The sequence below is a fragment of the Aquarana catesbeiana genome, linkage group LG11 (genome assembly GCF_042186555.1).
Source record: "Aquarana catesbeiana isolate 2022-GZ linkage group LG11, ASM4218655v1, whole genome shotgun sequence".
NCBI classification, from domain to species: domain Eukaryota; kingdom Metazoa; phylum Chordata; class Amphibia; order Anura; family Ranidae; genus Aquarana; species Aquarana catesbeiana.
In genome coordinates, this window is record NC_133334.1 from 258,574,807 (window position 1) to 258,590,888 (window position 16,082).

Genomic DNA, 16,082 nt, shown 5'->3' on the forward strand with positions numbered 1-16,082 from the left:
TTCCCCCCCCCCCCACGACAAATGTCACATAAAATCATAAAAAAACTAAACCAGAGGTCTCCATATCAGTATGAGGGTCACATTGTATATTTTACTCTTATTTGTGGGCAGAAAAAGAAACGTTTTATGAATCAATGAATGATTACATATTACATGAATCTCCTTTTTAATCAGCATATGATTCAGAAAAGGGGAAGAATTTAATTAAAATAAAGCAAAGCCCGCCTTACATCAGGGTCCCCATCAGAGCCCCCCCTTTAATCTGGATCAGTTTTAGAAGTCCTCACTTACATTAGGGTCACCATCAGAGTCAGCTTTAGAAGCCCTCTTATATCCGAGTCCCCATGAAAGCCTACCTTACATCAGGGTCCCCACCAGAGCCCCCCTTTACATTAGAGTCCTCCTTAGGAGTCTCCCCTTACATCAGGGTCCCCACCAGAGCCCTCTTACATCAGGTTCTCCACCAGAGTCCCCTCACATCAGGGTCCCCACCGGAGCCCCTCCTTCCATCTGGTTCCCCACCGGAGCCCCTCCTTCCATCTGGTTCCCCACCGGAGCCCCTCCTTCCATCTGGTTCCCCACCGGAGCCCCTCCTTCCATCTGGTTCCCCACTGGAGCCCCTCCTTCCATCTGGTTCCCCACCGGAGCCCCTCCTTCCATCTGGTTCCCCACCGGAGCCCCTCCTTCCATCTGGTTCCCCACCGGAGCCCCTCCTTCCATCTGGGTCCCCACCAGAGCCCCCCACATTAGGGCCCCCCCTTACATCTGGGTGCTCATCATGGTTTCCATTGTAGTTGGGTAGTTGGGTCCACCTTAGAAAGCCCTCCTTACATCTAGGTTTCCATCATAACCCCCCTTATATTAGGGTCCACCTTAGAAGTCCCCCCCCCCCCCCCCCCACATCAGAACCCAACTTATATTAAAGCCTTATATTCGATTCTCTATCAGTGGTCTGCCCTTACCTTGCTTACAGCATGGCTTTGGACAGCATAGCGGTAGGGTGGGAGACGGCAGGTGGAGCAGGCATGAACGGAGGAAGTTCCATTTTCATACTGGGGCAAGCATGTCATCGGGTGTTAGAATGCCGGCAGCATTCAACCAACTGACTTGTAGAAAGTCGGCAAAGATGGGAGAACCCAACCGTAGCTTTGGGCTGGATGCAATCATGCAAGGGGCCGTAATTTGGCCTACGGTCCGTAGTTTAGAGACCACTGATCTAAGTTAACAAAAATGTAGATCTGTCATGTGGAAAAAGTTAATGCACTCTTACATTTTCTTTTTCTTGACAGTAGAGTTTTATTGAGTTTTTCCAACTTCACAGATAGTGGATACAGAGCAGATACATCCATTTGAAGGATCATATAATGGCATACAGAGATAATTTAGACATGGTCATACAAAGAGCAATACCATATTCTTTACACATAACAAGCTCAGACATTAGACATACAGCGAGGAGAAAAAAAAAGTATTTGATCCCCTGCTGATTTTGTACATTGGCCCACTGACAAAGAAATGATCAGTCTATGATTTTAATGGTGGGTTTATTTTAACAGTGGGAGACAGAATAACAAAAATATCCAAAAAAACACATTTCAAAAAAGTTGTAAATTGATTTGCATTTTCATGAGTGAAATAAGTATTTGATCCCCTATCAGTTAGCAAGATTTCTGGCTCCAGAGTGTCTTCTATACAGGTAATGAGCTGAGATTAGGAGCACACTCTTAAAGGGAGTGCTCCTAATCTCAGCTTGTTTCCTGTATAAAAGACACCTGTCCACAGAAGCAATCAATCAGATTCCAATCTCTCCACCAAGACCAAAGAGCTGTCCAAGGAGGTCAGAGACAAGATTGTAGACGTACACAAGACTGGAATGGGCTACAAGACCATCGCCAAGCAGCTTAGTAAGGCTCGGTTCACACTACCGCGACTTGGGATCCGACTTGTAAGCCCTCAAGTCGCCCCAAGTCGCCCCAGAAAGAGATTCACATTACAGTGCATGGGAGCGTCTTAATAGACACTACTGAAGTCGCTCCGACTTCAGAGCGTACTCCCTGTACTACTTGGATCCGACTTTGATCCGACTTCAGCCTATTGACTATCATTGAAGTCGGATCGCCGTCTCGCATGATCCGACTTCGGCATGCGACTTGTGCTCAGATGATCTTGAGGGGAACTCCGCGCCAAATTTTAAATAAAAATCCGGCATGGGTTCCCCCTCCAGGGGCATACCAGGCCCTTGGGTCTGGTATGGACCTTGAGGAGAACCCCCTACGCCGAAAAAACGGCGTGGGGGGTCCCCCCCAATCCATACCAGACCCTTATCCGAGCACGCAGCCCGGCCGGACAGGAATGGGGGTGGGGACGAGCGAGCGCCCCCCCCCCCGAACCGTACCAGGCCGCATGCCCTCAACATGGGGGGTTTGGTGCCTTGGGGGAGGGGGGCGCGCTGCGGCCCCCCCCACCCCAAAGCACCTTGTCCCCATGTTGATGAGGACAAGGGCCTCTTCCCGACAACCCTGGCCGTTGGTTGTCGGGGTCTGCGGGGGGGGGGCTTATCGGAATCTGGGAGCCCCCTTTAATAAGGGGGCCCCCAGATCCCGGCCCCCCACCCTATGTGAATAGGTATGGGGTACATGGTACCCCTACCCATTCACCTAGGGAAAAAAGCGTCAATAAAAAACACAGTACACAGGTATTTAAAATAATTTATTAGGCAGCTCCGGGATCTTCTTCCGACTCCGGGGGTCTCTCCGGCGTCTTCTCCCGGTGTCCGCATCTTCTGGCGCTCTTTTGCCAGCGGTGGTCCGGACCTCTGGATCATCTTCTTCCCTCTTCTCTTCCAGAGATGTTGACACGACGCTCTCCCCAGCCAGAATGGTTTCTGTGCGCTCTGCAAGGGACTTATATAGGCGGTGACCCCGCCCCCTTATGCCGTCACAGTCCCTGGGCATGCTGGGTCTGTGACGTTTTAGGAGGCGTGGTCACCGGGTGATGACCACGCCCCCTTATGACGGCACAGCCCCAGCATGCCCTGGGACAGTGACCTCATAAGGGGGCGGGGTCACCGCCTATATAAGTCCGTTGCGGAGCGTTCAGAGACCATTCCAGCTGGAGAGAGCGTCGTGTCAACATCTCTGGAAGAAAAGAAGAAGGCAGAAGTCCGGACCACCGCTAGCAATTGAGCTGCAGAAGATAGCGGAGGAGCCGGCAGAAGATGCGGACACCGGGAGGAGACGGCGGAGAGACCCCCGAAGTCGGAAGAGGACCCCCGAAGTCGGAAGAAGATCCCGGAGCTGCCTAATAAATTATTTTAAAAAACCTGTGTACTGTTTGTTTTATTGACGCTTTTTTCCCCTAGGTGAATGGGTAGGGGTACCATGTACCCCATACTCATTCACATAGGGTGGGGGGCCGGGATCTGGGGGCCCCCTTATTAAAGGGGGCTCCCAGATTCCGATAAGCCCCCCGCCCGCAGACCCCGACAACCAACGGCCAGGGTTGTCGGGAAGAGGCCCTTGTCCTCATCAACATGGGGACAAGGTGCTTTGGGGTGGGGGGGGCCGCAGCGCGCCCCCCTCCCCCAAGGCACCAACCCCCCATGTTGAGGGCATGCGGCCTGGTACGGTTCAGGAGGGGGGGGGCGCTCGCTCGTCCCCACCCCCATTCCTGTCCGGCCGGGCTGCGTGCTCGGATAAGGGTCTGGTATGGATTGGGGAAACCCCCCACGCCGTCCTTTCGGCGTAGGGAGGTTCCCCTCAAGATCCATACCGGACCCAAGGGCCTGGTATGCCCCTGGGGGGGAACCCATGCCGAATTTTTATTTAAAATTTGGCGCGGAGTTCCCCCTAAAGATTCATACCAAACACAGTGGCGGGGATCCAAGTCGGATCCCCGTTCATTGAAAGTCGGATCCACAAGTCGTGTTGAAGTCGGGTTGAAGTCGCGTTGCAAAGTCGCGTTGAAGTCGTGTTGCCCCTGTGTGAATCGAGCCTAAGAGGGTGACATACACAAAATAACTGTCAATCTCCCTTGATCTGGGGCTCCATGCAAGATCTCACTTTGTGGAGTTTCAATGATCATGAGAATGGTGAGGAATCAGCCCAGAACTACATGGGAGAAGCTTGTCAATGATCTCAAGGCAGCTGGGACCATAGTCACCAAGAAAACAATTGGTAACACGCTACGCCGTGAAGGACTGAAATCCTGCAGCGCCCGCAAGGTCCTCCTGCTCATGAAAGCACATGTACAGGCCTGTCTGAAGTTAATAAACATCTGAATGATTCAGAGGAGAACTGGGTGAAAGTGTTGAGATGAGACCAAAATCAAGCTTTTTGGCATCAACTCAACTCGCCGTGTTTGGAGGAGGAGGAATGCTACCTATGACCCCAAGAACGCCATCCCCACTGTCAAACATAAAGGTGGAAACATGCTTTGGATGTGTTTTTTTGCTAAGGGGACAGGACAACTTTACCGCATCAAAGAGACGATGGACGGGGCCATGTACCATCAAATCTTGGGTGAGAACCTCCTTCCCTCAGCCAGGGCATTGAAAATGGGTCATGGGTCGGTCTTCCAGCATGACAATGATCCAAAACACACAGCCAAGGCAACAAAGGAGTGGCTCAAGAAAAAGCACATTGTGGTCCTGGAGTGGCCTAGCCAGTCTCCAGACCTTAATCCCATAGAAAATATGTGGAGGGAGCTGAAGGTTCAAGTTACCAAACATCAGCCTCAAAACCTTAATGACTTGAAGAGGATCTGCAAAGAGGAGTGGGACAAAATCCCTCCTGAGATGTGTGCAAACTTGGTGGCCAACTGCAAAAAACGCCTGACCTCTGTGATTGCCAACAAGGGTTTTGCCACCAAGTACCAACTCATGTTTTGCGAAGGCGTCAAATACTTATTTCACTCATTAAAATGCAAATCAATTTATAACTTTTTTGGATATGTGTTTTTCTGGATATTTCTGTTGACATTTTGTCTCACTGTTAAAATAGACCTATCATTAAAATTATAGACTGATAATTTTTTTTGTCAGTGGGCAAAGGTACAAAATCAGCAGGGGATCAAATATATTTTTCCCTTGCTGTATAGAGGTATAAGGCTTTGTACAGGAGCATACAATATCATACTAAAGACCCCTCTGATGGGGGAGAGACGACAATTCAGGAAGGAAGCAATGCAACAAATCACAGGTCAGCCAGCTGGACCAACTTGGGTCCAAGATAGGTGAGTTTATACAGAGGAATAACCAAATCAACCATTAATTTCAGTTGTGAGAAAGTAGAAGGGCCTGACAGCGTCCAGTATGAGAATCTTTTTTTTTTTTTTTTTTTGGGGGGGCTTGAAAAGCGGAGTTTGGTTTTTGGTAGCTCCAGACTGTCCATCAAACCCAAAAGAAAAATGGACAGGTCATCCGCCAGCGTTATGCATACAATGACTCCTATGACAGTAATATACTGTTGCCAATAGTCCCTGATTTTGGGGCTAGCCCACTTCATATGCAGGATTGAAATGCTCTTCTACATTTTCCACCACATCAAATCAATCAAATTAAAATCTGATGTTCCAGAATATTGTGCCAATGCTTAGACATTCCTTAGGGAGTATCCCAGGTAAACCTCAACACATGTAGGGTCTTGTGTTCCTATTTCTATTGACGTGTGGTGTCCATGCCATGATCAGTAGAGCTCTGTAATGTCCTCAGATGTGGATGCCTACGAGTCTGGTAAAGGATTAAAAAGAACACCAAATAGAACCAATAGATTTCAAACGACTGCCAGCCCAGCAAGTTCAACCCAAGAGCTGACCGCTTGATGCTAAAAGCAGTCTCCAAGAACCCCAAAATTTCATTTTGGGGTGTTAGAGCAACTCTTGCAACAGTTGAGGTCAAAGTGTATGCATCTACATTTAACGATAGTACCAATTCAACCGCCACAGGAGGTCTTTTAATAAAATAAGCCTTTGCTGTCCAAAAGCACATTACAGCAAGATTACAGTTTACCATTAAATATATATTATAAGACCAGACCTTCCATAACATTGTGCTAAAGACCGATCCATTAAAGATAGGGTTGTTGGGTCACAATAACAAGAGACTTGTTTGTAGAGAACCAAAGCACTATTTCAGAACCAACTGGGAAGCATGGTGGTGGAAATATGGTTTTGGGGTTGCTTTGCTGCTTCTGGGTCTGGGCAGCTCACAGTCATAGCTCACCTTGCATTCTGCATCCTATCAAGGTGTGCTTGATGAGAATGTGAGGACATAATGTATATCTAAAAGTTGAGGTTGAATTGGAAATTCAGCATAATGATTTGAAGTACATTGAAAAATCCACCAACAATTGCTCCAAAAGAAGAAATAGATGGTTTTGGAATGCCCAGTTCAAAGCCCTGATTTCCATCCCATTGGGGATTTTGAAATGGGCAATTCACAATGGAGCAGTGGGAGAGCCTGGGAGCCATAACAGGGGGGAAGCACCACCTTCACTGTACTGAATAAACAGGAGCTTGTTTTAACCATTTATGTTCCTGACCATTTCTAAATGGCCGGTGGACGGCTAGTGTTTTAATAAAGATCAAATGTTTTCCAGTTCATATATGTTGAAAAAGTCCTCAATGTTCATGGGGTATACAAACTTTTTGACATGACTGTGTAGTTGCTTGTTTTACTGTATATTGTGTGAAATATAAACCTCTAAATCGGTGGTGTATCATCCATGGGTGCAGGGTGTTCACTGAAAACGGGCCCTGAAGGGGAGGGGGGCCCTCTGTGCTCCGACCCACACTGCACCCATGGATGATCCTTCCTTTGTTGACAGTCGTGAATGATTGATGCGGTGGTTGGGGCAGTTACAGTCCCAGATCTCCCTGTATAGCTTTCAGAGAAGAAGCTGACAGCCGCAGGAATAAGAGGATGAGAAGTGGAGAGGGAGGAGCTTCTCTTCCTCTCTCTCCCATGGCTGTCAGCTGCTTTATTGAAAGCTATACAGGGAGATCAGTGCCTGTAACTGCCCCCATCGTTGCACTGATCATCCCCGACTGTCCTCCAACCCCCCTGTTTCCTCCTCCGCCCCCATGTGTGTCTTCCGCTGGCCCCCCCCCCCCTGCATCCCCACAGCGCTTCCGGCTTCCCTCCTCTCCTCTCCCGCTGACTGTTGCAGGGAACTGTCAGGATGGAGAGCAGCGGAAAAGGCCGGTAAATATGTAATTTACCGGCCCCTTCCTTTTGAGAATGAACAGTCAGTGATGCATTGTTCACTGTGTTTACTATGCTTCAGTTTATGATTGAACAGGAGCCTCTGTCTCCGCTTCATTTTTCTTCAGTGCAGCTAAGGAGGTTGCAGAGAAAGGGACTAGGAAATCTGTCCTTCTTTCCCTATCTCTGTCTCAATGGGGAGATATCAGGGGTAATAATAAACAAAATTGTAAAAAAATATATAAAAAAAATAAATAAATACTGACACTGTTCACCCCCCTCCCTCATAAAATAAAAGAAAAGCATTGTGAAAAATTAAAAAAATAATAAATAAATAAACTGCTGACACCATCCACTGCCCTACCGACACTGTCCACTAACCCCTCTCCCCCCAAAAAGCATTGTGAAAAGAATTAGTAAAAATAAAAAAACTACCGACACCATCCACTTCTCTACTGACACTGTCCACTTCTCTACTGACACCGTCCACTTCTCTACTGACACCGTCCACTTCTCTACTGACACTGTCCACTTGTCTACTGACACTGTCCACTTGTCTACTGACACTGTCCACTTGTCTACTGACACCGCCCACTTGTCTACTGACACCGCCCACTTGTCTACTGACACCGCCCACTTGTCTACTGACACCGCCCACTTGTCTACTGACACCGTCCACTTGTCTACTGACACCGCCCACTTCTCTGACACCGCCCACTTCTCTACTGACACCACCCACTTGTCTACTGACACTGTCCACTGCCCCCCAGAAGCACTGTGAAAAAAGTTATTAAAAAATGTAATTTAATAAAAACTTAAAAATTCAAATTGTAAAAAATAATAGAAAATAAAATAAAAAAAACTACTGACACATCCAACTGTTCACAATTTAAATCACACCTACCTTTCCCCACAGTGCGCTATGCATGCCGCATTTATTTCTTTATCGATGCCTAGGGCCCACTTTTGATCTTGTACACGGGCCCACTTATTTCATGATACGCCCCTGTTCTAAATGCTATTTTGGTGTGCTAGCTTTGTTACTTTTGTATTGTTTCTTTGTGTGTGTAGAGCTGCAGTGTGTGTGCGTTACATTGTGTCGTGTCTTCCACAGCTGGCTCCGCGGACAGAGACCCTGGCTAGCAGCATCGGTAACAGTTTAGCAAATGCACTACATACATCAGCACATTCCATAGAAGATTCGTTACCTATGAGGCCTTCTGGAAAGCACTCCAAAGGTGAGCGCGATGTCTGTTGGCTGTATTATTCTGGGGTTTTCTGAACTCTGCGGCAACCTGTAACCTACAGAATCTGAAAAAAATAAACCTGTCCTGAAAAGTCACATGTTAAAATTTATGTCTGGGGGGGAAAAAGGAAAAAAATGCTCCCATGTTTTATACTTTTAAAATAATATTGCAAGTACAGAACAATACCTCGTAGTCCTGCCAGAAATCCGGAGAGCTCCCGACTTCCTGTGCACCGAACAAAAATCTCAAACAATGTTGTCAGATTCTATAGTGTGTGGTAAGGGTGAAGCACGGGAGCGATCTGACACTGGCTGTAGACGGGTATGGAGAAGAGTGAGGCCTATGCCCTTGGAGGACCAGAGCGACGTCATGACGTCACTTTTGGTTGCCAGGCCATAGTAAATCCTTTTTTGTTTAAAAAAAAAAAAAAAAAAAAAGTTTTTTTATTTTTTTAATCTTTTGCTTTTAAAGGTAAATGGGAGATATTTCAATAAAGAGAATCTGTCATCTTTATTTCTATTGCAAGGGATGTTTACATTCCTTGTCGTAGGAATGAAAGTGATAAAAAATAAAGGGATGGTGTAAAAATAAAAAGTAAAATAATCCGCACTGTCAAGTGTCTCCTTGGTCTTCCTCTGACTCTGGGGTCTCATTCCAGTGCCAGAAAAATCCCCTTCTTGCAGAAAGGCCGGACTCTGCTGTGGGCCGACCCTTCCGATAGCTGGGAACACCTAAACCCTGATTGGTTCATGCTGTAGAGACATTGGCGGCCATGTGACTGGAGTCTGACATGCTGCACCCATCCATTGTGTCTCTCTAAACGTCACACACCTATGGGGGGGTTTCATTGTTGCACTCGGCTCCATCGTGGTCAGCTAATGAAGTGATGTCCCAGACGATCTCTGATAGTGGTGTGTGTGCCTATATTTTCAATTTTGTTTTTTTTGTCCTTAATGACATTTCTGTAATATTTTATACAAGGATTCTCAAATAAAAGAAAAAAATGAAGAAAAAAAAGTAAAATAAATAAGAAAAAAATAAAAATTTAGAGCGCCTCTTTCCTCCGTGCTTGCACACAGAAGTGAACGCATAAGTAAGTCTCGCAAGCATATGTAAACGATATTTAAACCACACATGTGAGGTATCGCCGTGAATGTTAGAGCGAGAGCAATGATTCTAGTGCTAGACCTCCTCATGTAACTCAAAACAGGTAACCTGTAGAAAATTTTAAAGTGTCACCTATGCAGATTTTTTTAAAATTTCTTTGTCGCCATTCCATGTGCATATGCAATTTTAAAGCATGACATGTTGGGTATCTTTTTACTCGGCATAAGATCATCTTTTTTTATAATTTACAAAAAAAAAAGGGTTCTCTACAGTGTTTTTTTGCATTAAAATTCATGAAAGTGTATCTTTCCCCCCAAAACAATTGCATTTGAAAGACCGCTGCACAAATACTGCATGACATAAAATATTGCAACGACCGCCATTTTGTTCTCTAGGGTCCCTACGAAAAAAAAAAAAAAAATTATTTATATATATATATATATATATATATATATATATATATTATTAAAGAATACAGATTTCAGCTTTTAAACAAAAGTATGCCTTTTTAAGACTATGCCTGGCCTTCAAGTGGCTAGAACTACACTGTCCATGGGTGACAACAGGGTGGTGTGATTTCATTGCAGAACGAACAGCCATACCATTCCCGTCGAAATGCTGTGGATGTTGTAATGAGCAGTTAATGAAGGGAGACCCGCACGTGCGGAAAAGTGTCACCTTCTCATGAGCTGTGAACTATTCAGCTGCATAGTTTGCCGGTTCTGCTACTTTTGTCCTCCCCCTCCCTCCTCCCCCTTCCCCAGCCTACTAAAGCACCCAAGGCCGTCCCCTCAGCCCAGCCCTGGCTAAGACCAAATGTCTTGTGGGCCATCTCAATCCTGCATTGTTCGCATTCTGCAGCGTTCAGCCAGATTTGATTGATCTGTGATCATCGGGGAGGAAGGTGACACAAAACATCAGATGTATTATTCCCGAGATCTGTGCAGACTTGTTTTATGGAGGTTTATGATGTAGTCTGTATTGCCCCAGGAGCAGCCCACCATCCCCAAGAGATGAGGAGATCCTATTATCTTACCTGTGCTGTACTTTGCATTTCTGGAATTGTAAAATCTCATGTTTCCATTTGGGAGATTTTTTTTTTTTTTTTAGGATAATGGGGGGGGTCACATGTGGTGGGGTAAATACAGGTAGACATCTGTGCATTGGTTGTATTGCCAGGACCTGCCTGCTGTTTCTTGCCCAGCTAACAAACGCCATCCATCTGTCTTCCCAGAAAATTTTGCTAACTAAATAATTCCTAGCCCCTAGTACCTGAAACATGTTGGACTTGACAGTATTGTGCAGCTGATTCATGATGCAGGACCTTAGACTGATTTCTGCTAAGGAGGGCATTGTGGGAAGATAGTCCCGAATTCAGACTATGGTGTCAATTCGCTAACGTTTACCACAGTCACGTGACTCATTTGCATAAATTACTGCATGCAGTAATTTTTTTTTTTTATATGGTATTTACCAAAAAAATGGGCCCGTAAATATTGCAAAAAAAAAAACGTGGTAAGCTCTTAAAGTGACTGTAAAGCTTCATGTTTTAAATAACAAACATGTCATACTTACCTCCACTGTGCAGTTCATTTTGCACAGTGTGGCCCCGATCTTCCTCTTCTGGGGTCCCCCGGCGGCTCTAGTAGCTCCTCCCCACATCGTATAACCCCCAAGGAGAAGCGCTCTCCTGGAGGGTTACCTTGCCCGAGTCCAGCATTTCCATCTACTGTATAGAATGCCGGACTCGGCCCCACCCCCTGGTCCTGCGTCATTGGATTTGATTGGCAGCAGCGGGAGCCAATACTAGAAGAAGTTTTTTCACCTTAATGCAGAAAAAAACACAAGGGTTTACAACCCCGTTAAGTTCAATGTACAAATAGAACAGAGAGAAAAAAACCACGCAATATTTATTACCAGGGTTTTGCTGGCGGTATCGCATGCGGTATGGTCCCACCTCCAGTAGCGGGCGATATTTTCATGCGGTACTTTATCGCATTTAAATGGTTGTTAAAAAGCAGGCTGGGGGAGCCAGCCGCCACGTCCTTAACCACTTGACGACCAACCGCCGTCGTTATACAGCGGCAGGTCAGCTCTCCTGCGCGAATCGGCGTAGTTCGATGTCCGCCAGCGACCCACATAGTACAGAGGCAGTAGATGCCCTGCTGACAGCTGAATGTAAAGAAAACATGTCGGCAATTAAAAAAAAAAAAAACCACGTGGGGTCCACCCCAAAAGCCATACCAGACCCTTATCGGAACATCCAGCCCGGCAGGTCAGGAAAGGGAGGAACCATACCAGGCCACATGCCCTCAACATTGTACCCTTACTCATTCACCAAAAAGAAATAAAAACACACACACAGTTTTTGACAAATCCATTATTAAAAAATAAATGAGTCATCCGTTGTTTAGGACGTGGCGGGTGGCTTCTCGGCCCGCACCTTAGCAACCAGCTCAGTGAGATAAATTACCAAATGAAAATATGCGGTAATTACCACATCATTGAAACTTTATCGCACAATTCTTTGTGAATTGCACATTTGTTTCCGCATGTGTTATTTTATCACATTTTTTCAGCGTTATTTAACTCTTAGTGAATTGACTCCTAAAAGGTTATCTGTTCCAGTCTTCATGTAGACTTATTACGATAGGAAAGCATGCCCCGTGTCCAAGGAGGGTGGGTACAGGCAGGATAGAGCCCGTCCACTTTTATTATTCTGAATGCTAAATGTGTGCATCGGAAGCCCCATCTCTAGGGTGAAATGCGTCAGTTGAGGGTCACAGGTCCAGCGTCCAGTGTGCACATCCAGAACAATAAAGTTTTAGAAAAATTATGACATTGTCATTGTATGACCGGACTTTGTAATTGAAACTTATTGCGGACATGGCCAAAATTATAGACAGATGAATGAACTCCACCCCCTCCTGCCCCTTGAGTCTCCTCCCTATTGGTCTACAAAGCTGTTCCCCAAACTAAAGCTATATACACATATGGGGTCTCTCTTTTCTAGAGATTACCCCCACACTACTTTTTTTTTTTTTTTTTTTTCTGTCCTCAGATTCCCTCAGTCTGATGGCCAGCATCATTCAACCCACTTTCTCTAAGCGCAGGTCATCCTGGACCCGCCCGTGGCCTGTGATTGGACAGTGAAAGGAGAAGCGGCAGACTTATGGGCTCATCTCTCTGTCGCTGTGCTCTCTCTTCCTATCAGCATGCTTCAGCACATGTACCTATTGGCTCCTTTGTGCTCTCCTCCCTCTCCCAGTCCTGAGCTCTGCTGTACAGGGCCTGCAGAAAGCTGATACCAGGTTAGATTCAGGTGAAGGGAGTATTACTTGCTGGTGGTGGTGTTAGGGGGTTGCACCGTAAGAGTAGTTTTTTCTAATTCCCGAAGTTCAGCTTTAAAGTAGACCTGTCACTTTGCCTATTCTAAGGGAATAAGTAGGTTCACCTGATGGCACCTGCCCCCTCCGGTACTTACCTTATCGTTTGGTGGGAGGGGGGTGCACTGAAAGGGTAGATTTTGTCTAATTCTTGGAGTTCAGCTTTAAAGTAGACCTGTCGCTTTGCCCATTCTAAGAGAATACGCAAGTTCATCTGATGGCCCCTGCCCCCTCCAGTACTTACCTTACCATTCCCATTTGCCAGCTGGAACCCGGTGAGATATTCAGTATTTCTGGGTATGGAGTATGATGTGACCTTCTCCCCTTTCCTCCCACAATGCAGTGCTCACCACCTGAGCGGCCAGTCGCCAGGCTAGGTCATGGTCACATGAGAAGAGATGTCCTCAGTTGCGTGCAAGCTCTGACATGGAGCTTACACAGAGCGGGGGAAGGGAAGTGCCTGTAGCAGAGAACCTAGACTGTCAAGAGAACCTGTTACTTTGTTTGAATCTCGGTGAAATGAAGATTGTACAGAAGCAGCGTTGAATTTATGGAAAGGGAACGCCTCAGCTTTAAGGTCGGCCATGTATGAATTCCCCGACTGCGTTCGAGGCCGCGCGGATTACTTTCCTGTAGAATGCGCGTCCCATCATCCGATCTCATTACATGGTGTGTTATGGCGGATTACATCCCCCAGTGAAGGTATGCCACACTGACAGCTGCCGTCTGTACGCTGCTCTCTTAATCCCCGGCATGGATACGTTAACACTTCGCTGACCCCGAGACTGCTGAGCCGGCAGAGTGTGCGGGGTGACCGAGAGAGGAGAAGGGGGGCAAAACCAGCACCTACCTAGTCATTGAATACTCATTCATAAAGCAGTGAAGTGACCTCCACGCAAATACTGCGGAAATACTTAGAGCATGAAAAGCGAAAACCTTTTTTTTTTTTTTTTTTTTTTTTTTTTTTTTTTTACATTTTTGAAAGGAAATGCCGGCGATTATTCTACTTATATTTTATCTTCCTTGGTTCCCCCACTCCCCCCTTATCAACATTCTAATAAAATAAAAAAAAAAAACCTTTTAATTTTCATTACATTATTTTATAACCCGTGATTCGTTGTCAACAGAATTGGTGTCCCCATTGGCAGAATTCTCTCACTTCCTGTTGTGGTGACAGCTGTAAAATGTTGAGTTTCCCTTACTTTCTGTAGCAGAGACAATGATCCGCAAGGCAAATTGGGAGGATAAATTCCCAAAGCGGGGACACGGACAGCAATAAAAACCTGACAGGGGCTCTAACCCTTTCCCACTCCATCCAAAACTAAAGAAAACTTTTGGATTTACACCCACTTAAACTTTTCCTGCAGAAAGTGCTGATCCAGACTCATTGCTGCTCACCTAAACTTGTTGTAAACCCTTCCAGTGAAGTGACTGGCCTCAGGTGATACCCAGAGATCTATCAAATCCTCCTACACAAGTTGTACCTGTTTATCTGCAGTCTTCTCTTTGTTCCAGAATTTTTAAAGCTTGTCTGAGCTGTCAGAATTAAGGGGGCAGAGAGCTGAAGTTACAATTGCAGAGATCATTGAGGAGAGCTCTGACAGCTGATTGGAGGGAAGGGACACACCCCTCCTCCTCACTGCACACAGGAACAGAGCTGAGGCTGTCAAACACAGGCTGTGTGCTGGAGCTCCCTCCCCTGTTACCTTTTTTCTCTTGGTGTCAGGAAAACTTGTCAGAAGTGATTCATGCAGAGGAATGCAGCAGCAGATGTTAGTGCTCTGGACTGAGACAAGTACACACTATAAAGGGATTTGCTTTAAGCCTAGGCGTGTGGTCACATGATCGCAGCTGAAGGCGATTATCAGCCAATCTCATACTCCGATAGAGATCACATGACAAAATGCCTGCGCTGTAGGTTAAGTAAGCAGCACTGGAGGGATCTATAAGCAGGATTTTCTCCAGGAAAGGTATTTCAGGCTTTATATTAATCCATCACTACGTGACTGCAAACACAGCTGGGTTAATATTTGAGCGGAGTTCCTCTTTAAATGTATTTTAAAGTCACATTTTTTTTATCCGCTTCCCATAATGCCCTGCACTCCAGAGCTCACTTTGAGGGGGTCATTCCTCTGAGTGGTGAGATTTAACTTTTCCTGGATGAGCGAGCGTGCGCCCGGCGTTTGCTGGAAAATTGTTTATTTTTACTCATTTACGCGGCTTCCTTTTTGGCGAGTTTTTTTTTCCCAGGATTACGCTGAATCGGCGTTTGTGGCCGCACAGCCGTATACTGCGCGGTTTGTTTTTCCAGGCTGCAGATCCGAACCGTACAATCTAAACAGGAAACGCAGCGCTGAGCGCGAACACATGCTGAAATCTATCTGGAGCTTACCCTCCCCCCCCCCCCCCCGGCCTGATTGGTTTGTTTGGACTTGGACGCATGAATGTAAACACATCGGGCGGAGGCACCTACGTACAAAAATGGTTGCATTGCTTGCACTACACATATTACATATCGCCACATGCAACCAGAGTGAGATGCGATCGTTCTAGGTCTGTTATTCATGGTTTACTCCAAACTGATGACCTGTAGAGCGTCCCCTTTGGAAAATTTAGCGTACCAGCATTTGTTGCCGTTTCATGGACACACGCAATTTCTTTTTGAAAATTATTTTTATTTCATTATCGACGTAGTACAAATATGACACTTGTCAAGTGACAAGACAATATTAACAAATAAAAAAATAAGAGTTCAACACACGCAATTTTAAAGCTTGACATGTTGGTTATCTCTTTACTTGGCGTAACCTCATCTTTTAAATTGGGTAATATATTGCGCTTGTGTGCACTAAAATTATTATTATATTTTTTTTTTTTTTTTTTTTTTATGAAAGCGTTGGCTTGGTAAACCATTGATACCATGTAGGTCTAAAATCTGCATTTTTTTTTTTTTTGCAAAAAAATGCTAACAGCTCTGGCAGCAGAGGGGTTAAGTCTCCTTTTTCCTGTTTTGGGTCCATCGTCCTACCAGCCACTTGAAGTGAAGGGAATTTTGATGGCCATTGTTATGGTTTACTGCAGATTTCAGTTTCGATATACAGTATCCTGGCTTGTCAGTCAAGGTATGATGTTGTGATGGGT

The 16,082-nt window shown here is 45.8% G+C and overlaps 1 protein-coding gene and 1 non-coding gene across 4 annotated transcripts in view; both read left to right on the plus strand.

Moving 5' to 3' along the window:
• The window catches only part of ZCCHC14 (zinc finger CCHC-type containing 14), a 95,584-nt gene that overhangs the window by 9,427 nt on the left and 70,075 nt on the right, over window positions 1–16,082 (plus strand). For all 3 annotated transcript variants that reach the window (XM_073605722.1, XM_073605724.1, XM_073605723.1), the window contains exon 3: window positions 8,316–8,439. In XM_073605722.1, coding sequence (XP_073461823.1) covers window positions 8,316–8,439 — 124 coding nt within the window. The remainder of the gene's footprint in view (window positions 1–8,315; window positions 8,440–16,082) is intronic.
• On the plus strand, window positions 9,053–9,181 carry LOC141113107 (small nucleolar RNA SNORA35). Its single transcript, XR_012236734.1, has one exon. It is a non-coding gene; the product is annotated as a small nucleolar RNA SNORA35 (small nucleolar RNA).